The 24991-nt window shown below is 51.0% G+C and overlaps 1 protein-coding gene and 1 pseudogene across 1 annotated transcript; both read left to right on the top strand.

The window, feature by feature from the left end:
* Positions 1-509: 509 nt before the first annotated feature.
* Positions 510-2160, top strand: LOC136483024 (polyol transporter 5-like). The gene is made up of 3 exons (XM_066480151.1): positions 510-651; positions 763-1109; positions 1194-2160. Exons 1-3 carry the CDS (start codon positions 510-512, stop codon positions 2145-2147), a joined length of 1443 nt encoding a protein of 480 aa, XP_066336248.1. The 3' UTR covers positions 2148-2160.
* A 3523-nt stretch (positions 2161-5683) lies between these two features.
* LOC136483023 (polyol transporter 5-like) lies at positions 5684-7552 on the top strand (annotated as a pseudogene).
* Positions 7553-24991: the final 17439 nt, after the last annotated feature.

Here is a 24991-nt window from a genome sequence, read left to right as displayed (position 1 = left end):
GGGAGGGCTCATACGACTTAGATAGCTCGCATCTAGTAGTGGTTTATAGTTCGATTTCAAGACGTATTTAATTTCATAGCAGAGTATGGACGTCTTTCACATTGCTTAATATATATAAGGTACATGTGCTACTACTCCTACAGCCTCCCTATGTTCTTGTGCATCCCTATGTTCTGTGCTTCGAATCTACGAAAATCAAAGCATCTTGGCCACGGCAGCTCTCGTGTTAGGTAGCAGTCACTTGTCGTTTCCATGAGCTAACAGACATAGAAGCATAGGGACTCTGGCAGGCTGACTTGCTCATCGTCTTCACGCGTGGCCAGATCTCATTTTCGATCGCCAATTCGCCATCAATCATGGACGACGAGCATAGATCTGTTGCAAGCCTATAAAATTAGGAAACAGGACGGTACATAACTTTTCATCACAGCTAGTTAGCTGTTACGCCGCCCTCTCTCGTTCTCTGCCCGCCACGGGCTACGCACCGAGCGAGAGGAACCAAGGACGCCATGGCGTACGACGTCATCGCCGATGATGGCGCCGCCGCGCCGCTGCTCGCGTCGTCCGCGAACTCCGGCAAGCCACGCTGGAACATGTACGCCTTCGCCTGCGCCACGCTCGCGTCCATGACCACCATCCTCATGGGCTACAGTACGTCATCATCATACCACTCAACCATCTCGTAGTAGCAAGTTAGCAACCGTGCATGCATGTGTTCGTTGTCATGGTGATCGACTTGGTGGGTGCTTCGTGTGCTCGCAGATCTCGCCCTGATGAGCGGCGCGCAGCTGTTCATCCGGCAGGACCTGGGCCTCTCCGACGCGCAGATCGAGGTGCTGGCCGGGTCCATCAACGTGTTCATGCTCATGTCCATCCTCGCCGCCGGCTGGGCGGCCGACCTCCTCGGCCGCCGCGGCACGCTCGTGCTGGCCAACGTCTTCCTCATGGCCGGCGCACTCGCCATGTCGCTGGGCAACAGCTACTCCGCGCTCATGGCTGCGCGCTGCATCACCAGCGTGGGCTCTGGGTTCTCCGTCGTTGTCACCTCCGTTTACAACGCCGAGATATCGCCGGCATCCATGCGCGGCTTCCTCTCATCTTTCCTTGACGTATGTATATGCACTCACGCCGGCGTCGTCCATTGCTGGTTTTCGTTCTAAACTTAGTTTAATGTGGTTGCTCTGCTCGTGCAGATGTTCATCAGCCTCGGTTTACTTCTGAGCTACGTGTCCAACTATGCCTTCGCCGGCTTGCCGGTGCACCTTGGCTGGCGTATCATGTACGGCGTCGGCGTGCTTCCGCCGGTGCTGCTCGCCGTGGGCGTGCTCGCCATGCCAGAGTCGCCGCGGTGGCTGGCGATGCGCGGGCGCCACGCCGATGCGCGCGCGGTGCTCGTGCACACCTCGGACACCCCGGCCGAGGCCGACCTGCGCCTCGAGGAGATCAAGCAGGCCGTCAGGGAGCCACAGGTTAGTGACGGTGACCGAGGCAGCAACGTCTGGAAGGAGCTGCTCATGCGGCCGTCGGCGAGCGTGCGCCGGATCCTCGTCTGCGTGGTCGGCGTGAACTTCTTCCAGCAAGCGTCCGGCATCGACGCCCTCGTGCTCTACAGCCCGCTGGTGTTCCGCAAGGCCGGCATGTCGTCCGACAAAGCCGTCCTCGGCGCCACTGTGGCCGCCGGCGTCGTGAAGATGTGCTTCGTCCTGGTGGCCACGCTCTTCTCGGACCGCCTCGGCCGGCGCCCGCTCCTCCTCGCCAGCACGGCGGGCGTGGCCGTGTCCATGGCGTCGCTTGGCGTGACGCTCTGCGTCGGCGGCGCCGCGAGCATGGCGGCCAGCGTCCTGTCGGTGCTGGCCTTCATGGCGGCGTTCTCCATCGGGTTCGGCCCGCTGGCGGGCACGTACAGCGCCGAGATCATACCGCTGCGGCTGCGCGCGCAGGGCGCCAGCCTGGGCACGGCGGTGAACCGGCTGACGTCCGCGCTGGTCAGCATGACGTTCATCTCGCTCGCGGACGCGATCACCATGCCTGGGTGCTTCTTCCTGTACGCCGGCGTGGGGGCGGCCGCGTGCGCGTTCGTGTACGCGCGGATGCCGGAGACCAAGGGACGGAGCCTCGAGGACATGGACGTGCTCTTCGCCAAATGAAAGTCGACCGATAGGATGATGGCTAGCTTCATCACTAGTTCAAATGCCCAGGCGGTGCGACGGTTGTATTGTGAAGAGTTTTGTATCATGTTGTTTTCCGTTTCGTGTTGGGTTCTAATTTTATCATATAATAACATTTACATATCTGAGCATTTTGAGCATTGCAACGGCACGTGCAGCTCGTTCCACTAGTTCAAAACTGATTGCGGAAGACTCTATTTTTATTTACAGAGACGGTCAAGCCTCACCGCCTCTACAAATGGACCAAAGAACTATGAGATTGGCTCTACAAATGGACCAAAGAATTATGAGATGGTTAATATCTGAAAAAATCATTTTTAATGGTGGGCCACGTAAAAATGCCACCTTTGCTAATAAGGGCCTAGGTCCCAGATAACCGGCAATACAAACGCTAAAATCGCCGATGCAGACACCTTAGGGGCTGCTTGGTTCATTTGCTGAGTACTGTTTGACCTGGCTGAGAGAGGATATTGAACAACATTACTTATTTGGTTGAGTTGCCTAGCTACCTTGTCCGTTCTGCAGGCAAGCTTTGCCTTGCTAGCTAGCCTAGGAGAGCCAGCTGGACAAGGTTCTTGTACTCTGCGCTAACAAGGTAAGGCTAGCCTAGGTAAGCAACCTAGTGAAACCAAGCATGCCTCTAGTAGTTGCTGCCTCTGGCGCGCACTCTGTCACCCTTTCTCCACTCAGAGAAAGCGATGGTCCTTAGCAGGCTAACGGAGGCAACAACACACAACACTCCAACGTAGTCACGGCCTTTGACGTGCCTCTCCCTTCCCCAGCGTGGCAGCTCATCGATCCCCAGCGTGTCTCTCCCTTGGGCGGCTGAATTGCTCAAAGGTCCCGTGCACACCCAAGATGGAGGCCTGAATTGGTGTCTAGTTCAAAATTAAACACCTTGGGGCTCAAATTAAACTACCACTAGATTTAAATTATAGCCAGCACCAAATTAAGTTATTTTAAGTTTCACTAAATTAATTTACGTAAGACATCGAAATTTATGATATGAAAATTCCATAGGTGCTATCTATAAGATCCATGTAAGCATTGAGTTAGTATGCCACATCAGCTATCGGGTCGGGTAAACACCCATTTGGGCCTGAATTAGACCCGAACTAACTTCAGGAATAATAAAAAAAATACATTTTGAGACTTTAGGGACGTATATATGACATCTACGAACAAGTTCAGGTACCTGAAATGAATTTTCACTGTAAGGATTATTAAGTGCAATAGATTTTTCATAATATATCTATTTGCTGTGGTGCTAACTAGACACATTAATTTGATGCTCCGAGGCTCAGAACGAGCACTAAGTACTGATGTACAGTACTGGGACACAGATCGACGGGGACGCGTGTATGATTGATGTACTCTCTCGTCTCAAAATCAAAATAAGTGCTTCTCTTATTTCCAGAGCAATCAATTTGACTAATAAATATCCTTAAATTGTTAGTGAAATATATTTTGATAATAAATTTATTTAGAGATATAAATATTAATATTATTTTCTTTGTATATTTAGTTAAATTTTAAAATTTTGACTTCTCCGGATATATTTTAGGACGGATGGGGGAAGTAGAGAAGTGAGATCCGGCGATGCACAGTGGCAACGCGCGGCAGAACCGCAGAAGACAACGAGAAAGTCAGGCTATCATCAGTATCTCAGTGTTAATCGTTTCTGCAATTAGCCCGTGAAGAAAAACACAGATTGATTGCTACTACCACGAGCGAAGGATTCCAAACCTATTCGTTTGGCTGTGGCTTGTCGTAAATGATCGTAAATTTCCAGTCGAAACAGTATCTTTCTCTCACACAAACCAGCCAGCAGTACTTCTTCACGAACCAGCAACGATACGAACCAGCCAACCGAACAGGCTGCTAATAGTCCATAGAGTTTTATACTAGTAGGCAGTAATAATTCAGTCTTTCTTTCTTTCTCTTCACTCATAAATACTCGGTCTTTATTTATGACTCCAACGAGCAAATCCCAAATCTTTTTTTTAAGTGAAACAGGAGGGGTTGAGGGCCCTACTATAAATTTATTGAAAAAAAGAGCAAAAGCTCGGCAAGTCCCAAATCTTACCCATATTTAGATATTTTTTACCCATGATTTTTTGTAACATTTATATCACTGTATGCTTCTCAATGCGATGATGTGACTACATGATCAAGACACACCATGAGCGTGCCCGTGACCTCCGTAGAGAGTAGGGATGAAAACGGATCGGATACGGATAGATATCGCTGATATTATATTTGTTTTCATATTTTTGTCCGGATTCGGATTTGAATATGGATAGTATCAACCATGCCGGATAGGATATGATTGAATATCGACATCATAAATATGCGATTTGAGTATTCGAATACGGATACGATATCGGATGTTCAATATCTGGACCCGGATACGGACAGATCTAAACCCCTCTAAACGGATTCGGTCTCGAATACGGTCGGAAAATATCCGTGCCGTTTTCATCGCTAGCAAAGAGTACGCTCTAATATTTCGTGAACAAAATAGGGCGTGTTGCACGGTTCCTTGTTTGGTTTGAGAGCAAATGGATGTGGGATGAGGTAGCTGACGTGTGGGACTAACATGTCATCCTATCTGCTTGTTCTCTTCTTCCGCTTTTTCTCTGTTCCTCCGCCGCTGCTGCTGGGGACGTACCTCCACGCCAGGTCCCCCGCCCCACACCGTCGCTCGGCGTGCCGTACGTACCTCCATGCCGCCAGGGCCTGCACCACCGAACCCCACCTCCACGCCGCTCGCTAGGTCCCGCGCCACTACACAGCTCCACCTCACGCGTGGCTCGCCAGCCCCTCGCCATAGTGCTCGCGCTCTCAACGCTACCAACACCACCGCCCACTCATGCCCTGCCTTCGCCTCTGGCCGTGCGAGATGTGGGTTGGTGCGGTTCGCTCGTTTTGGCCTGACAGGGTTGACCCGCATCTGATTGGATTAGTTATTCCACTCTGGGTCCACCCATTCCACTTAATCTTCCAACCAAACACAAGCAAAAGTGAGTTCGCTTCGACCCAACTCAGTTGGACCCGCTGAACCACCGGCGGAACCAGAGGGCTAGCAGGGGCCAAGGCCCCCCCCCCCCCCCCCCACCCCTATGGTCACTTTTTTATATACTCCTCCTGCAGCCATAGTATTAGAAGTTATTTTCAAGGAAATGAGTTCTTGAAGGTACTATCTCCGTCTCTTTCCTTCATCTTGCGCGCGCGCACACACACACCCGGTTCCGCCTCTGCGCTGAACTAAACACACCCTTATATTTGGGACCGCTGCATAAGCACTTGGCGCTGTGCGTTACTAGCTGTCTCGTACTCACTGGCCAGCCACTCGTCACTATGAGTGTGTATTGATATTTCTCAGGTACCTTTCAAGCCATATAATTTGCTAACTACTTGATCTATATTACCAATCGATCGAGCTAGTGACCACGATCACAACCTTGTACCACGTATATACTACTAATAAGCATCCAACACTACACAAGCTAGTACGTGCCGACGATCGAGAAACCAAACCGAGGAGCGCTACGCGTACGCCGCCGCCATGGCACAGGCTGCCGGTGGCACTGAGGCGCCGCTCCTGCCCTCCTCGGCGGCAAGGCCGCCGCCGCCTGCCGGTGTACCGCGACGGAACTGGTTCGCCTTCGTCTGCGCCACGCTCGCCTCCATGACCACCATGCTACATGGCTACAGTACGTACGTTGCCCAAGTGACTTACCATCCATGGAGAGAGAAGCTTCCGAACCGTGCGTGCTTTCTTTGCAGACCTGACACTGATGAGCGGCGCGGAGCTGTTCATGCGTGAGGACGTGGGGCTCACCGACGCCGAGATCGAGGTGCTGTCGGGGTCCATGAACGTCTTCATGCTCGCGTCCATCCTCGCCGCCGGCTGGGTGGCCGACCACCTGGGCCGCCGCCGCACCCTCGTGCTCGCCAACGCCTTCCGCATGGCCGGCGCGCTCGCCATGTCGCTGGGCGCCAGCTTCGCCGCGGTCATGGCGGCGCGCTTCGTCACCAGCGTCGGCGCCCCCGTGTACAACGCCGAGATCTCGCCGGCGTCCACACGCGGCGTCCTCTCATCCATGCTTGACGTACGTATCGTCTGCATTTTGGATACATCGATCATAATTGCGTGGCGTCCTCTGATCCACATGTTGGCTAGCTGATTCCGAATCAAGGTGTATAGTGATTTCACTCGTGCAGATCTTTATCAACGTCGGCATCCTGCTCAGCTACGTGTCCAACTACGCGTTCGCCGGCCTGCCGGTGCACCTCGGGTGGCGCGTCATGTATGGGATCGGCGTGATCCCACCCGTGTTCATCGCCGCCGGGGTGCTGTTTATGCCGGAGTCGCCGCGGTGGCTCGCGATGTGAGGGCGCCACGGTGACGCGCGCGCGGTGCTGCTGCGCACATCGGACACCCCAGCCGACGCCGACCTCCGGCTCGAGGAGATCAAGCGAGCCGTCACTGACGCCGAGGCGTCGCCGTCCGCTGCTGCACGCCACGGCGGTGGCGTCTGGAAGGAGCTTTTCTTGCGGCCGTCGACGAGCGTGCGGCGGATCCTCGCGTGCGTTCTCGGCCTGCAGTTCTTCGTGCAGGCGCCCAGCGTCGACGCCACCCCCCTCTATAGTCCGCTGGTTTTCAAGGCGGTCGGCATGGCGTCCAACTCCGCTATCCTCGGCGCCACCGTGGCCATCGGAGCGGTGAAGACGTGCTTCATCCTCGTGGGCATGCTCTTCACGGACCGCCTCGGCCGGCGCCCGCTCCTCCTGGCCAGCACCGCGGGCGTCGCTGCGACCACAACCGCCCTCGCCGGCACGAGCACGACGTCGTCGTCGTCATCGGCGACGGCCGCGGCGTGCCTGGCGTCGGTGCTAGCCGTCGTGGCCACATACTCCGTCGGCTACGGGTCGGTGGTGTCGGCGTACACCGCGGAGGTCTTGCCGCTGCGGCTGCACGCGCAGGGCTCCAGCCTGCGCGTGGCGGTGAACAGGCTCACGTGCGGGGTGGTGAGCATGACCTTCATCTCGCTCGCCGACGGGGTCACCATGCCCGGGTGCTTCTTCCTTTACGCTGCGGTGACGGCGGCTGCGTTTGTGTTTGTGTACACGCGGTTGCCGGAGACCAAGGGCCGGAGCTTGGAGGACATGGAAGTGCTCTTCCACAAGTGAGCATATGCATCCATGGAGGGAGGACGGCGCCGAGAGCCTGAGACTCGTGAGCGCAAGCGAGCAGATAAGGTTTGGGTGGGGAGACGATGGCACATTCTGTAATTTCTTTTGAACTTGAGGGACAAAAACGTAACTTGTATGGTGGGTATGTAGGATCACAGGAACACAACACAGTGGCTATCCTAGAACACGAGAACCTGGTAGTTTCGAGTACATACACGATTACAAACTAAACCAAAACGTTAACTCGCACTATTACATCACCGCTACATATACCTGCAGCTTACACACATAGTTGTTCAAAAGAAAACTGCTAAACACGCGATACAAGTTGGCAACAGTGGAACTGCAGACACACCGTGCACAAAATGGGCGCGCTCACCGCTTTGTCCATATGTTCAACCGTTCCCGCCTCCGCTGCATTTGAATTCAAACACGCCACCGCTCCCGCTTCTCCCACAGTGGCAGCAGCTCCACTAGCTTCAGTGTGCAGCAGGCTTACACCAACAGGGTCTGACAAAGGAGCTAGTGGAAGCTCGATTTTTCGGCGCCACCCGACGCATGTGCCACGTGAGAGTGCAAATTATGGATTAGAGCTGGTCCCTTCACACCGTTTAGTACAAGGAGCTCAAAAACAGCTTCAAGAGCTACGCCACCCGACGCATGTGCCATGTGAGAGCGCAAATTGGATTAGAGCTGGTCCCTTGACACCGTTTACTACAAGGATCTCAAAAAAAGCTTCAAGAGCTTCTTTAGAATCCCTATCAAAGAGTCCCAGTCCCATAGTTTGCTATTTCAATCTATCCATTAGATCATCAATAATAATGATAGTTTGATCTTGATATTCATCTGCATTCGAGTGATATACATAGTCTATTCAAAGCTTTGCTACAAGGACCTCACGCGCCTGCTCCAGACGCCGATGCTCGCTGGGTTTGCCTGCCTCTACGACCTCGACCTCAGCCAGGGCCTGTCGTCGTGGCGCTTGCCACAGGCACCGCGTTGCTCTCCTCTAACCTATTATTCCACGACACACTCTTTGGCACTCCGGTGCCGCCGCGGGTGCCTGACCGCCGACTGCTTTGCCGTCGCGCTTCCACTGTGGCACGCGCAGGAAGAGGCGCCGGAGGCGCCTGACCTCTCGGTCCCCCAGCGTCCCTCACAATCACCGCCACTCAACGAAAATGGCGTCAGAGTAATTCGGGATTTCAAGCTTAGGTATTCCCGCTTCCACGAGTCCACGTTAAAAAAATTGGATTCATAGGTTTAAAATATAAATTCAGATATATAACACAAAGTCTTCAAATTAACTTATTTGTTCTTCATTTTGCAAACCAAACAGATCTATGGAAAACATATATACACACTATTAGCTGAAATGTCTGAAGATTGAAGAATCTGAAATTCTGAATGTCTGAAGATTGAAGAATCCTCACCGGCCGCTCCATGTACCCTGCTGCCGGGCCGGCGGCTGGCGGCCGCCCGCCTCCCAGGGTCCCACCCGGGGACCCGCCGTCGCTCACCGCCTCGCCAGAGTCTCGAGCTTGAGAGGGCTAGGGTTAGCCGCAGCCGCTTGCCAGTCTTCTCTGTAACGAATCGCCGAATCGAGCGAACAGATTGCTCTGCTGCTCCCTGTCGCTCGGGGAGGATCAGAGGGCCACCCTGTGAAGAGGAGGCCGAAAAGCCAGGTGCGGGTGTTTTGGGCCTTGTGGGCCGCCCTGGGAAGAGGAAAAACGAGGCCTCTACAAGTTGAGTATTCCTGGGAATATCCAGCAATCAGTGTAGCTCCGCCCCTGCTCATAGCATGGAAACTAGCACTTCTTTTTTTTTTGACAACATGGAAACCACCACTTTGATCCTAGCCATTGCTTCTCTCATGGATGAATTGGATGCTTTAACTGTTTAAGTTGCAGTAGCAGTCTGTTTCAAAAAAAAAAGTTGTAGTAGCAGTGACTACTACTGTACGTGTCTGAGTTATAGATGGGCAACGGGCTGGCCCGGCCTGGCACGGCACGGGCCCGACCAGGCATGGCACGGCAGGGCCCGGCGTGCCAAGAGGGCCGTTTTTCGTGCTGTGTCAGCTCAAAAAGCACGGCCTGGCCGGCCCGTGGCCCACTACCGACAGAGAGGGAGAGCAGAGAGGGAAAGGGAGGCTGGGAGGGCGCCGCCGCCGCCGCTTGAGGATGGAGGAGGTGGCCACCGGACGGTTGCGGGGGCACGTAGACTGCCTCCAGCCGAGGAGAGGTCGGAGAGGACGGTTGCGGGGGCACGTAGACCGCCTCCGCTTGAGGATGTAGGAGCCGGGCGGCATCATGACGGCGTGGAGCGAGGACGGCGGCGCCTGGGAGCCATGCGGCATCGCAGAGGAGACTCAGGAGAGGGATGGGAGCTGCGGCGCTTGGAAGCCGGTAGTGCGGACATGCGGTGGTGCGGAGGCGAGAATGAGCGACTCGTGAGCACAAGCGCGAGAGGGAGTGTTGCGGAGGGGGGGTGAGGGGTGAGGGGAAATGAGTTAGTAGTGGGCTTAGGGTTAGGGAACAGCGTGAGCTGTTAGTAGGCCGTGGAGATCACCGGGCCGCCAGTGGGCCTTTTTATAAATGTCGTGCCAGGCCGTGCCGCCCGTCGTGCCTAAGTAACAACCCAGGCACGGCCTGCTCCTCCGAGCTGGGCCAGCCCGGGCCCACTTGCCACCGAGGCGGGCCGTGCTCGTGCCAGGCCAAAAAGGCAGGGTTTGGGTCGTGCTGCCGTGCCCCGGGCTGCATGAAATAGTTGGTGGCCATTGTGGGAGGTTTGGTGTCCTACGAAACGCTAGTTTAACATCCCAAACGAAACCAACTTGTTTGGTGTCTCAATCTATTTTCCTACATACCAAATTAGATGACCCAGGGGCGGAGACGGGGGGGGGGGGGGGGGGGGGGGCAGGCAGGGGCTGACCCCCCTAATGTTGCACACTTTTCATTAATATACGTCTCATTAGTTCTTACTAATCACTCAAAATTATAAGTAAAAACAAAGACTTCTTAGCTAATTCTAAATTGGTTTTCTCAAATAAATCTAATAGATCTATCAAGTTAACATAAGAAATGTGAACCTTCAATTTTATCCTTCTGCAACAGTCTTCTACAATAGCTTACTATATGATTTTATCCTAAGAACCCTAAAATATCTCTAACTAACCAAACCTTTTTTAATATTTTCTTTGTCTCTCAAAGCTTTCTTATATGAAATCCTTTATTTTCTTAATTTACAAATGCCTCCAATTTACTCTTATCTCGTGAGAAAAAATACCCTCGACTGTAGAAACTTATGAGCTAGAGAGGATATTTGGCAACTTTTTATTTGTTAAGCCGACGTCAAGATTTGACGGAGGTACCATATATTTTTTGTGGCCACTCGATGATCCGGCTCCCCATATATAAATCCTGGCTCCTCCTCTGAGTAGACCCACTCAAAAAACACATCACTAAAAGCATCTCCCGCTGAAAACCATTAGCAGGGCTAGGTACAGCAGGTAAGTGCTTGTTCAGTTGTTGTTCATTCCTTCTTATTCTCTTTGCAACCAGTATGTTCTACGAAACGCTAGTTTAACGGTCAAAACCAAACCAACTCGTTTGGTGTCTCAATCTGTTTTCCTACAAACCAAAGCAGACCAACTTAAAAACCACATCACTAAGAGCATCTCCCACTAAACCATTATAGAAGTGCTAGGTACGTAGCAGGTAAGTGCTTGTTCTCCTGCGTCGTCCTTTGATTCCTCATCCTCTATGCCACACCGTCGTTGGTGCTTGGTGGTGGCGAGTGGGCAACTGGGCGCATAGTAAGTGCAATTGGGACTGGCGAGGAGCAGGGAAGGAAGGAAGGAAGGAGGGGTGGCGGGCAAGCGGCAGCGGAGGAGGAGGTGAGCAGATGGTAGGACATGGACATGTCGATGGCTAGAGAACGAGCAGACGTCGACCAGGCGAGGTGCCACGCGACCACAAGCGAACCGCCGCCACTGCCTGGGAGCACCGAGCAAAGGAAGTGAATTGATTGGGGAAAATTTAGGGTCAAGGGACGGTATGGCATCGACGGTGGGCATGAGTTGCGATTTTGGGCCTATTTGGCACCGGTCAGCGGTGAAAGTTAAATTGGATGAAATTTTTTTAGTCGGCACAACTTTTTTTGGACTCCACCGAGAACAATGGAATAATTCTAGGAATTCCAGTTGAATTGTGTACCCTCCTCCGCACGTGCTCTCTCTCTCTCTATATATATATATATATATATGTTTCATTTATTCCAGTCTTCTGTTGCAGCAAGTGTTTTCATGTTGCAAGTTGCAAGTGTTATATCTGGACGTTGTATATGTTTTCACACATATGTTGCAAGTGTATGTTCCAAATATTTCATCTGCTTTAGCCTTATGTTGCATTCAAGTGTTTCATGTTGCAAGTGTTTCGTGAAGATGGGGCGCGCAGCGCACCTAGGGTCATGCAGAGGGGGCGTGCTCATACTCATCGCAGCTCCCAAGTCCGTCTCCGCGGAAAGAGAGGAGGGGCCCGGGAGGAAGGAGCAAGGCAGATGGGGGCAGGGGTATGCGTGCGGGGCAGGACGAGGCGGACGGGGACGGATGCATGAGCCATCCTGCTAGGCTGTTCGGTGGTGCCCAGGTTTTTACCGTTCGATAGAATATTATCCCATCTAACATCCGGGCGCCAGCAATACCCTAATTTGTATGGTCTAAGGCGATGATGTGCCTACATGATGAGACACACCATGAGCGTGACCCTGCCCTCCGTAAAGAATAGGACTCTCTTATATTTCGTGAACAAATTATTGAACAACTAAAACGACATATGTGTTCCTATTATCTTCATTCTGCCACGTGTTGATTGGGCCAGGACAAATTGTCATCTGCACTCTGGCACCGTTCGCTTCGCTGAAAAAACAAGCCGAAACACTGTTCCGGCTGATTTGTTGCGAGAGAAAAACACTGTTTCGGCTAAAAAACAAGCTGAAAAAGACGGATTATAAGAGAAAAACACTGTCACGCATATACCTGAAACACCTTTTTAGGACTCCATATCTAGAGTTGAGGGCTTCACACAAGTTAGTCGTCATGTAGAGTTGTACTCCCTCCATTTCAATTGTAACGTGTTCAGACTTTTCCATATATATATATATATATATATATATATATATATATATATATATATATATATATATATATATATATATATATATATATATATATATATTCTGTAGCTGGTCGCAGAATAAGTTATTCTGTGGCCACTTTGAGTTACGATAATTATTATACTAATTTACGAGATTATGGTAATTCCCTCGTAAGTGATTTACTATAGCATTATGTTAAGTATCATCTTGAATGATAGTAACTCATGTATCGTAAATGTGTATTGTCATTATCGTAAATTGGTACAAACATTATCGTAAATCAAGGTGACCATAGAATAAGTTATTCTGTGGTCATCTGCAGAATAGCCTTACCGTGTATATATATATATATATATATATATATATATATATATATATATATATATATATATATATATATATATATATAGATTATGACATTTGGCACAACTACATCTATGTGATGACAACAAAGAACATATTCACCAAGTGTGCCGGGAGCTAGAAGCGGCGACGGTGACTATGCATTTCTTTGCTCGATGACCAAATAATGTTAAAATTGAGTTTTAAGTTTTAGGATACTCACAAGCGTCGAGACTTTTCCCTGCGTCGCCCCTCCTGGGCGGCCTGGTGAACAATGGGGGCTCTCCTCCCTCCATCCGTCCACCTTGACATCGCCGGAGCGTGCTACCAGATGCCGGTGGCCGCAAGGATGGTGGCGGCGAGGCTTCTTCCGTTCCCTTCTCTCCATAGGGCCCTCTTTCGGAGTTTTGTCGTGGTGGCGCTGTGGAGGCCTCCCTTTCTGCGGCAAATCCGGTGACCTGGTGGCCTGATCCGGCGATGCGGTGGTCGGATCTGGCGGCCCGGTGGGTCCTGTCAGCCTGTGCGCGTAGAGGGGTGGTGGCGCAGTGGTCTGCGGGTGCAGCTAGCGGCACGGAGGTGGGTGGCGGCGAATGGGACGCACGCGTGGATAGGTGGTGTAACACCCTGTATTTTTCCTCATGTTAAAATTTACTAAAAATTTGATTTTTTTAAAATTTTACAACAAATTAAAACTTGTGTGTCTAATTTCTGCAAAACCGCGTTCGAAAATGTTTTTCAAACCTTGCATTAAAATACACCATATACATTTTTGTGTTCTTGAGTGCTTGCGTGCTTTTCTAGAATTCATTTGTGGCACCAGAAATATTTCTCTAATTTCGAAAACACCTCTTCCCAAAAACTCGGAGTCCAAATTTCTCCCATAGGAAAATCTTTTTCTTTCCCTAATCCCCTCACGCCTAAATCCGTCACATGGCTCACTTCCTGCTGTGTACGCCGGCCCAGATCCCTTTCGTCCCTCTGCTGCTCCCTCCCTTCTTCTCGTATGGGCTCTCAGCCCAGCGCTGCATCCAACCCAGCTCGGTCTGCTCAGACCGCCCGGCCCAGGCTATGGCACGCAGTCGTCGTCTTCCTCCACGCGAACGCCTCGCGACAGCTCGAGCACGTGAAGCACGGGACTGCCGAGATATTTTGCCGCCGACCGCCATACTGGCGTAACCGCCTTACTGTGCATTACCGCCATAACTCAGCTATAAAAGCCGGCAATGGCTGCCGTCGACCGCCACCGCCGCCGCGCGCCTCCCTGCTCCGCGCCCCTTTCTGCTCCCTCTCCCCTTCCCTTCTATGCTGGCTGCCTGCTCCGGTGATGCCGACAAGCCGAGCAGGAGCTCGCTCACCGCCCTGAGCGCCCTGCGTCGCCGAACGCCGTCCACCTCGCCGGAGCCGCTGCCCTCCGCCTGCTGCCGGACCAGCCACGCACCAGAGCTCAGCTACGCCCGCTTGCGCTTCCCCATCGCCGGAATCGGACCGCATCCCCGCCATGGCTCTGCTCTGCTTCTTCCTTCGCCTCTGCACGGCGCCCCACTCTGCTCCCTCCGCCTTGCCTGCGCCGCCGAGCTCTACTGCTCCGCCGGCACCTCCCTCTCTCTGCCTTGCTCCTCTCTTCCTTCCCCGCGAGCCGCCGCCGCTGCAGCACCCCGCGCCGCTCGGAGCCGTCCTCTCCTTGCACGTCTCCCCGCGGTCACCGGATAACCCAGGCCGGAGCACGCCGCCGCTAGCACCAGGGGGCCGCCCACCGCCACCCTGCTGCTCGGAGCCCCGCGCCGGAGCAGAACGCGACCAGAAGCAAGGCCGTCGCCGCCCTCGCCTTGCCCTGCGCCGCCGGACTCCCTCTCGCTTTCTGTGCCGCAAAGGAGACGGATGAGGACGACCGAAGGTGTCCGAAGTCCAAGCCGGACTCCAATAGGAACGGGGCAGAACGGGGCAGTCCACAGCATAGCCCCGTTCGGATACACTTGGTCTTCATAGACCAAAGGCAGAACGGGGCAGTCCACAGCATAGCGCATAGGCCCGGTCCGTAGGGCAGTAGCAGGCCGAGCCCACCAGCAGGGCCCACGCGTCAGCCGGAAGGAAAACGCTAGGTGCACCCGGGAAGCGTACATAGGAGATTAAAAGTAAGCCTTTCCTATTCCAGAAACATTGTCAGAAAATTTCTAAATAAACGAGAGTCACCCTAGAACCTACCTAAACATTTTTCACTCATTTTCCTTTAACTAAAATTCTAGAAATAATTCTAAGTTTCCTTCCATTCGGGTTTCACCGATAAAACTTTGACAATTTATATCTCCCTCATTCTAAATCCAAACCTCGTAATTCTTTCACCATTAATCTTCTAAAATCAAACCCACATATTTAAATCCTTTTTCCTAATTTTTGGTGCCCATTTAAATTCTAGTTTGTTTGTTTCCTTTCTTTCTATTTAATTTAATTTAACACTAACTATGGTAGTACCCACCACCGTATATTCGCGTATGCATATATATACATGAATATACCTACGTCGCCTCACATAAATAATATGATACCCACGTACATATATATACCCCACATATACACCAGGGTATACGCCTATGTATAGCTAACTTTACATTCCGCCTCCCACCTAAAATAACCATGGGCACATACATATGCATATGCGTATATGCCACTAACCTTAGCCATAACCTATACTATCCTAACCCTACACCCACGCTTAGCCTATACCCTCTGTATGTGTATATGAATGTATATACATGTACCTAACTACCCAAGCCCCTCTAACGTATAATAATACGTATACATGAGCTCATCTAAATAACCCCGACAAACCCCCAGTGGACCTATAGGAGTCAGACAAGTCGTTTTATGATGACTTGGTCGGGCTTTCTCTTTAGGTTTACATAATAGTGGAACCTAATAATATGGTCTATGTTTCCATCAGATAGCCGCACCACACTAACCTAGCCCGTAGGAACCACCTCGTTGGATGGATCCCTTTCCATTCAACCTTACTTCAAATTGACATAATAATGATAACCTTAGTAGTAACCCATCAACCAAATAGGACCAACCCATCTAGGACTATTTTTGTATCTTTGATTGATTCTGCCTGTTATGCATGTCTTGTTTGGTGTTTTCCTTTGTTTGTCGACGCTAGACGACGTAGGATAGAAGACGTGGAGAGAACCTGATGGAATCTAGAAGTCCAAACGATAGGAACAAGAGACATAGGAATCGAACAAGGATATGATCGCCAACGAATGGAGGCAAGTCCTAACCCCACCTATCCCTTTCCCTCCACATTATTTACCATTCCTTAATTACCTCCCTTCCACCACTACCATCTTGCCAATCTCCACCATAAACCCTCCACTTTCCCACTCCACTAAATAACAAACTCAACTTATATTATTTGAATCCTCACTTGTGAATTAATGGAATTATAACGCTATATGAGTTTGACTATGATAATGTGATTAATGATGATATGGTAAATGATTATCTTAATAAGAACTTCAGGATAATAACCATGAAACTTAAACTGGTAAAACTGGACTAGACAACGACAGGGGGCGAATGTGGGGTAACTTGTGTGGTACAAATCACCTTGGTAGGATCGCCTAGTGAGGGTTCCTATGGGAGATACTTGCCTCGGTCACATAAGGATTGGTTCGTAGGCCATCTCGCCTAGTGGGATATTTCGTACAACCACATGTCTATATGGGTGGACTTGATCTCACACCCCGTTAGATAGAAGTATAATTTCTACCAGGAGGCCGATGTTGGCAGCGAAATATCAAGAGAAGACACGGATGCTATGTGATCTTTCGTGGCCCGGTTGGCGTGGTTGCTATGTGATCCTCCAAGTAAAGCCCCTTGATTTTGGCCATGTTCGAGCCCATACTTATTATTATTAATGGGATGATTTGGTATCATCCAAAGCATTGAGATGGGATGATTTGGTATCCTCCTTTGCTTAGTGTGTTTCCAACCCCTAAGAAGCTGTGGTAGAAATATATGGAAATCTAAGGTCGCGTCCCTTCGGGAATGAGATCTCGTTAGACCTGTCTAAGGCATGATGATGGTGTCAGACTGTGTCTATGTTGTGGAGAAATTTGTACAACCTCTACAGAGTGTATTGAATCTATTCGAATAACCACATCCTTGGAATGGGCAGATGCTAGGATGAGATCACCTATGATTAGACTTCTAAAATTGCGATAATCTGGTAAGACATATTCTACTGATTTGGTAAATTGTATTTAGTCTTGGGAACTGGTGAGGATGGTAATACTCTGTCAGGGCCCAACCTACAATTATAACTACTTCACCCTACCATTTTTACCTAAACCACCTTAACCACCTCCACATATAGCTTTCCACTTCCACCTCACCTCCACACAAAGTTGGGACTTGTTGAGTACTTTATGTACTCAATCCCCTCCATTCTATGTTTTTAGGAGAAAAGCTATAGGAGCACATATGAGGATGGAGCCACCAAAGCTATGCAAGGATGGAACCATAGGAGTACACCTGAAGACAGAGCCGTGGGACTACACATAGGAGCTACACTAGGACTACTACGATTGGGACATTGGAATATGCTTAAGGATTAAAGTCTAGGGTTACGTCCGCACTCCAAGTTGCCAGTAGGAATAGAGCCACGATGACATAGGACCGCCATCTTAGCACTCTGATATATGATATAAGGCCAATGGCCCAAGCTATGTAAACCCAAACTATGTAATGTGTTTTCCCTATTAGCAATAAAAGCATGGTTTTTTATATCAATCTTGTTCGAATTGTGCGTATTAGCTACTGATCCAGGGACTAATACATGATGCACAGAGGACCCTAAAGTAGGGACCTGATAGAGCGGTGGTCCTAGCGGGCGCAATGGCATAGAGGTGGGCGATGACGGATGGGGGCTCGACTCGGTGAGCTCTTTGCCCCCGCAGGTCTGCAGGTCAGCGGCTCGCGCGGCGGCTCGAGTGCTAGGACTATGCTAATCTAGGCAGCGCACGGGAGGTAGCTTGTGAAGCTCAGCGTTAGCGTGATAGGATGTAATAGGGGAGGAAGGGTTGGTCCAGTGTGGAAGGCCAGATTTGTGCAGGCGAGGACGTGCTGTGGCTATTCTGGCAGTCAGCTAGTCACATGAGCATGCAGTTACTCATGGGGCGGCAGTGATGGGGCGATGGCTGGCGTAGTGGAAGGACCGTGGCCATTGCCATGGGGCTCCATGGTGAAAGCTTTGTCCCTCTTGGGCCGATGCCGGTGATGCCTCTCTAGGCGTCATTTTCTTCCTTCGAAGCATCCATCGAATGGTCCTCTCCCCTTTGCACGGCGTGTCTTTCTTGGGTGAAAACCTTGAACTTTTGGTTAGGCGACAGCGGCGCTGGTGGCGTCGTGTCCCTCCTAGTAGGCATCATTTTGAAAGCTCGTGCTTGTTCAATCTATGGTGGTGGCCAGCATCATGGAGAGGGTGGTGGAGGCCTAGCTAGTTGAGATTCAAGTTTACGGTGTCCACAGTGGAGGAAGATGGTCAGGAGGAGGATGTTGGCGTGGTGATCGGAGGGCCTCACATCTGCTTTGTAGTGGTTGTGACCACAAAGGTGGCGAGGAGGCCAACGTGGGAGGTGCCCACAAAATTGGCGATGAGGCCGATGTGGGAGCTGGTATCTAGCAGATTTGCTTTGCTGAGGTGACCTACGTGGTGTGGTGGCGGGCAGTCCCGCTTAGTGGCAGTTGTTTCCAGCATAAGAAGATGTTCGGACTAGCAGCTAGAGGACATGTGTGGCACTTTTGCATTCATTGATACCACTAGGTCCTAGAAGCTATGGTGTGCACGCTTGGATATTGGTTTATGGGGTTGGCTTGGCGAACGCTAGAGGTAGCTATGGCTTGTAGTGGACTATGACGGTTAGCCCTGCTTGGCAGCAGGCTACCTCGGTGTGGGACAATATCGGCATCGATGACGCAAGTGGTGTCGATAGTGTTTTTGCCCTGACGACTCTGTCATCTGGATATTGGTAGTGCAGTGTGGTGACTGGCTTGTGGTGTTGTGAAGGCGGTCAAGCATGTGTGCTATGTTCAACTTCGACCTGTGTGGCTCATGTTGATATCCCATTCCAATCGGTTAGAGTTATTTTTCTTCTTCTTAGTCTGAGTTCGGTGCGTGTTGATGGCCCAATCCAACCTACCAAAGTTTTATTGTTTTCTATTTTGTCCAGTCCAGGCTTTATCTGCTTTTTAATATAATCAGCGGCTCTCCTGCCTAATTCATTTCAAAAAACATGTTTTATGTTAGTTTAATCTTTCTATAATAAGTGGTCTGATTCCTTTGTTCTAAGGATGAAGCCGGATTCAATTCTTATCTAAGAAAAAAGGTATGTAGTAAAAGCTATGTATTTAGAAAAGGCAGAATCTTACTATTACTAATTGCAGGCCCCATCAGATTCTCCACGTTAATCCTCACCAGACGCACTAGAAAAAAAGATAAATGCTAGAAAATCTCACATTAATAAGAAACATCTGACCATCAAATCAACAGACTTATCCATCCATAACCATTGGATCTATTTTATTTTGTTCAAAATTATCCACCTCGGCCATTATACTAACTATTACTAATTGGAGGCCCCAATGGATCCTTCACGTTAATCCTCACTAGATGCGCTAGAAAAAAGATAAATACTAGAAAATCTCACATTAATCAGAAACATTTGACCATCAAATCAAAAGACTTATCCATCCATAACCATTGGATCTATTTTATTTTGTAGAAAATTAGCCACCTCTGCCATTATACTAAACAAAATATATTTTTCAAAGGATAGAAAAACTTTGGCCATATAAAAAAATCGTAATCCGCATTAAAAATGTTCCATTCATAGTTGGTTAATATAAAATATTAGATTGGGCTATCTATCACGATGACTTGGTTAATATAAAATATCAGGACCTGTCGGGTTCATAAACCCGGGGTCCCCAATGGACCCACTTCCCTACAAAATTCAGCCTAGCAGGCGGCACAATGATAGCACGTGCCTGGGCCGGCCCAGATGCACAATGACAGCCCAAGACCACGATCCGATCCCCGACCGACACCTCTAGCCAGGAGATATGATCGGAGGTGCGATTAGAAGGGCTAGCCGTGGTGGGACCACAGTCTAACTCTGACCCCTTTCTCTGACCGAGGATACGCCGGATCTCTGCTCGTTGCTCTTTCTCGACTAACACGGTCGGGGCTGACTGGAAATGACTGACCGGGGACACCTGCTCGGTGTAGGCCTAGGGAGCAGGCGGAGCAGATAAGGTAAGACGCTCAAGTCAACTGCAATACCGAGGACCGTACCTTGCCATGCCCTACGCACCTGCAGGATGTTGCCATCGGGGCATGTTAGGCGAGCACGGTAGAGCCTGCCAGACACACCAGAGCATAAAACAGTATTGTAGGCGCCATCGTTTACCGTACCAGGCGAACATGATAGAGCTTGCCAGATGCGTCTGAACATAAATAGTATTATGGGCGCTGATGGCCATCCCGTACCCGATGGTGTGGGCAACAAGACTAGGCAGCGCATGTATACACTTTCTCTATTTTTCTCTGACTTGTAAGGCCATCCTCTTCAACTATAAAAGGGAATAAGCTCTCTCCTAAAAGAAAGAAGCTTCAAACCCCCCGAAGCCCTAAAGACTGAACGACTAGAGGACTCAATAGTGCAATAGCTCTAGAGCCCGACAGCTACACAGTCTACACGCTCTCAACAGCTGATAAGCTCAGACACAAAAAGCATACGCTCTAATACTTAGCGCACGTTTGAGCATCCGCCACTCTCTTACACTCGGTTTAGAGTTTGATCGGGCCTCTAACACCCCCTTCTCATTCTTCACTCATTTGTAACCCCACAACAAACTTTGGGCACCTAGGCTTAGGAATAAAGTCATCGACCAACCTCAACTAGATGTAGGTCTTGTTGCTTGAACCAGTATAAATCCTATGTCATTGAGTGCTAGGCCACATTCGATCACAACGCACGACAAAACTACAATTATTTACTTGTTGGTCACATTTCGCACCGACAGTTGGCACCGTCTGTGGGGTGGACACCATGCGTTCATGCTTTTGGTCATCAGATGGCCCATCTTTCCACCATCTTTGGCATGGCGAGCTCGAGCGATACGATTCACTTTGGCTCGCTGGAGTTTCCCGCGCTCCCACTTACTGCGATGTGGGCTCCTCCTATCTTCATGCCACTTTAGACCTTCCTCTTTGGGAGTCTGGACTTTGTCGCTGACCAACTCGACGTACTTCACCTCTACGAGGAGGCACCTGTCCTGGCGCCCACTAGAGGAGGAGCACCCTCCACTAGCCCCGGGCCACTCAACGACCTCAATATCGAGACACCTGCGCTTTGCCTCGAGCCCATGCTAGGCTCAAACCCCACGGTGAGTGATGTACATTTTGTTCTTTACTCACTATTTAACACGTTCCACCAACTCTCTAGAGGGACCCTGTTGTCCCCACCTCGACCGCCGCGTGATCGGTTCCCCTACGGCTTCACGTCCCCTATGGATGCGTGCGCGCGGGGACTCCAAGGAATGCTGATGATGCCTCCTCTCACGTCTCAGTTCGTGGGGATGACGAGCTATGCTCCTACCTCCTTCCATGACCTCATCAATGATGAGGTCGAAAAGGATGGCTCCATCATCGGCGACGTCATGGCACCTGGCCACCCTCTATCCCGGGAGTGCGCTATGGCGGATGTCATGGGACAACCATCGGAGGTAGTGGAGTCTCTGTAGACTCACACCCCTCTAGACCCCGTCCTGTGCTAGAGCACCCAGCGAGGAGTTACGACAAAGGCGCAGAGCTAGCCACAGCCTACGCCGGAGCGCCCGGTGCATCACGTTGCGCCACATGTGTGTAACCCGATGAGTGGTGCTTGGGGTCATGCCTGTTAGGTCCAGCGTAACATACTGTATGGATGGGATGACCCCCCTCAGTTTGCTTGGGCTGGCCAGAACATCGCTGTTGCGGTGATGCTTCTACGCGGCCTCCCCGAACCTACCGATCGCTAGGAACAGGCAATCCACCAGAACCTTTGGGCGCTAGTGGAGACTACTGCTGTTCAGCAGGTGGAGAGCTTCGTGTTGCGACACCAGCTCATGGCCTCTTTCCCAACAGGGGGACTAGGGTCGTACCAGTCGAATAGCTCCGTTCACTCACCACAGTAGTTGTCGGGCATGGAGCAGGAAGCCATAGCTGCACCATAGCTCGACACAGCACCTGCTCCACACTGACCACATGTGCACAAATGGCTCAGGCCAAACCATGATGTTCGCAGCATCATCAACAATAGATGCCACACTCGGCATGATGATAACGCCCATTGAATGGTGGCGAGAGCAAGCGGCATGGGCCTCGACCTGACCATCGAGGAGTGCGAGGACACTCACCCTAGGCATGGTGGCCGACCCAATGACTAGTGCCCCAGCCTGGACAGCCTGAGGCCATGGGCCTTTGGTCGTCGCATCCAAAAAGCACCGTTCCCGCAGCGCTTCCGACTGTCCACCAACATCGCTAGGTACACCAAGGAGATGAACCTCGGTATATGGCTCGAAGACTTCTAGCTCGCTTGCCGAGCCAGAGTAGTGGATGATGACTAGTTCATCATCCAGTACCTCCCCATCTATGTGGGGGAGCATGTTTGAGCATGGCTTAAATTCCTTCCTCCCAACAGCATCCGTGACTGGGCGGATCTCAAGCGGGTCTTCATTGGAAATTACTAGGGGACGTATGTTCATCTTGGGAATTCCTAGGACCTCAAGAGCTACCAGCAGGAGCCCAACGAGTCCCTACAGGATTACATCCATAGGTTCTCAAAGCAGTGCAACTCCCTTCCTGATGTTGTCGACGCGGACGTCATCAGCGCGTTCCTCTCTGGGACAACATGCAAGTCCTTGATCTACAAGCTCGGCTGTATGAAGCCCCGTACCACCCGCGACATGCTCGACATCACCATGAACCACATCTCCAGTGAGCAGGCAGTCAGGGTAGTCTTCAGCGGTGGTTTGGACAGGGGCAAGGCCAAGGGCGAGGACCAAGGCGAGTGCCCCTCCACACAAAAGGGCAAGAAGAACAAGAAGGATTGGCACCGACCAGCCAACCCAACTTTGGTCGCTGCGGCTGACTAAGCGGGCAAGCAGCCCCAGTAGGGCTAGCCCGACCACTTTGACAAGCTCATGGAGAGTCCATGCACCAACCATGCCTATCCCGTCAAACACCTCTACAAGGACTGCAAGCTCCTCAAGCGCTTCCTATGGTAAGCCGCCAAGCCAAAGGAAGGGAAAGGCAAGGAGGAGGAGGCCAAGAAAGGAGGCACGTCGGGCAAGGATAAAGATGGCTTCCCTGACCATAAGGAATGCCTCATGATCTTTGGGGGATCCGATGCTATCCACTCCAAGCGCCAGCATAAGGTACGCTATAGAGAGGCATGCGCTGTCGAGTCGGCCATCCCCTTTTTCCTTAGCTGGTTAGACTCCCTGATCACTTTTGATCAGAGAGACCGTCCTTCCCACGTCACCTGACTAAGTCACTACCTGCTCATCATCAACCCCATCATTCGTAAGAAGCGCCTCACCAAGGTGCTGATGGATGGAGGCAGTGACCTCAACATTCTCTACGTCGACACCCTCAACACCATGCGCATCCCCCGGTCGGAGCTACACCCAGTGAGCTCTCCCTTCCATGGCGTGATCCTAGGGATGCAAGCATATCTAGTCGGGTAGATTGACCTACCCATCATGTTTGGTGACTGCGCCAACTTCCACTTGGAGGTTCTAACCTTCGAGGTAGTGGACTTTCCGAGGTCCTACCACGCCATCTTGGGGCGGCCATACTATGCCAAGTTCATGGTGATCCCCAACTACACCTACCTCAAGCTGAAGATGCCGAGGCCGAATGACATCATCACCATAGGTAGCACCGTCTCGCATGCCTAAACATGCGACCACAAGCATTACGAGCTCACCACTGCCATCATCAACTCCGTCGAGCTCCTGGAGCTTGGGAATTCAACAACTCCAGTAGTCCCCTACTACAATGGGCTGACCTCCTCAAGCGCCTTCCTTCCGACTAAGGAAACCAAGGTGGTGGAGATCGACCCCACCGACCCAACCAAGATGATTCGGGTCAGGACTAAGCTCTCAGCCAAATAGGAAAGCGAGCTCGCCGACTTCCTACGTGTAAATCGTGATGTCTTCACGTGGGAGCCTTCTGACATGCTGGGCATACCGAGGGAGGTCACTGAGCATGCACTACGCGTTGTTCTAGGCTTAAAGCCCACCATGCAATGCTTGTGTCGCTTTGATGACGAGAGGTGTAAGGCCATAGGCGAGGAGATTGCCAAACTTCTGGCATCCAAATTCGTCAAAGAGGTATACCACTCCGAATGGCTAGCTAATCCTATTCTTGTGGAAAAGAAGAATGGGAAGTGGAGAATGTGTGTTGACTATACTGGCCTAAACAAGACATGCCCAAAGGATCACTTCCCTTTACCACACATAGATCAGATAGTCGACTCCACCTCAGGGTGCGAAATCCTCTCCTTCCTGGATGCCTACTCTGTCTACCACTAGATCACAATGAAAGAGTCCGACCAGGTCACGACTTCATTCGTCACCCCATATGGTTCATACTACTACGTAACCATGCCTTTTGGCTTGAAGAATGCTGGCGCCACCTATCAACTATGCATGTAGTGATGCTTTGCCAACCAAATCAATCCACCCGACCAACCTGACCAAGTTGAGAGGCTGAAACCAACAATCGCTGTCTATGTAGATGACATAGCGGTGAAAACGGCTTAAGCTAGCGACCTGATCGCAAACTTGGCCGCAACATTCGCGAACCTCTGAAGGTTCAATGTCAAATTGAATTCTAAAAAATGTGTTTTTGGGGTTCCAAAGGGGAAGCTGCTCGGATACATCATGTCGAAGCACGGCATTGAAGCCAACCTCAAAAAAATCACAGCCATCTCCAACATGGGCCCTATACGCAATGTCTAGGGCATATAGAGGCTCACCGGTTGTTTGGCCGCCCTGAGCCGGTTCATCTCCCAACTAGGCGA

This window comes from Miscanthus floridulus, chromosome 9, assembly GCF_019320115.1.
Source record: "Miscanthus floridulus cultivar M001 chromosome 9, ASM1932011v1, whole genome shotgun sequence".
NCBI classification, from domain to species: domain Eukaryota; kingdom Viridiplantae; phylum Streptophyta; class Magnoliopsida; order Poales; family Poaceae; genus Miscanthus; species Miscanthus floridulus.
The sequence above is the reverse complement of the archived record's forward strand: the minus strand, read 5'-3'. Positions and strand labels throughout refer to the sequence as shown.

Excerpts from the sequence above, each read along its gene's own strand:
- LOC136483024 (XM_066480151.1), top strand. The coding sequence starts at position 510 with ATGGCGTACGACGTCATCGCCGATGATGGCGCCGCCGCGCCGCTGCTC. Across the intron at positions 652-762 it reads CACCATCCTCATGGGCTACA|ATCTCGCCCTGATGAGCGGC; the intron begins GTACGTCATCAT and ends GTGTGCTCGCAG. Across the intron at positions 1,110-1,193 it reads TCCTCTCATCTTTCCTTGAC|ATGTTCATCAGCCTCGGTTT; the intron begins GTATGTATATGC and ends CTGCTCGTGCAG.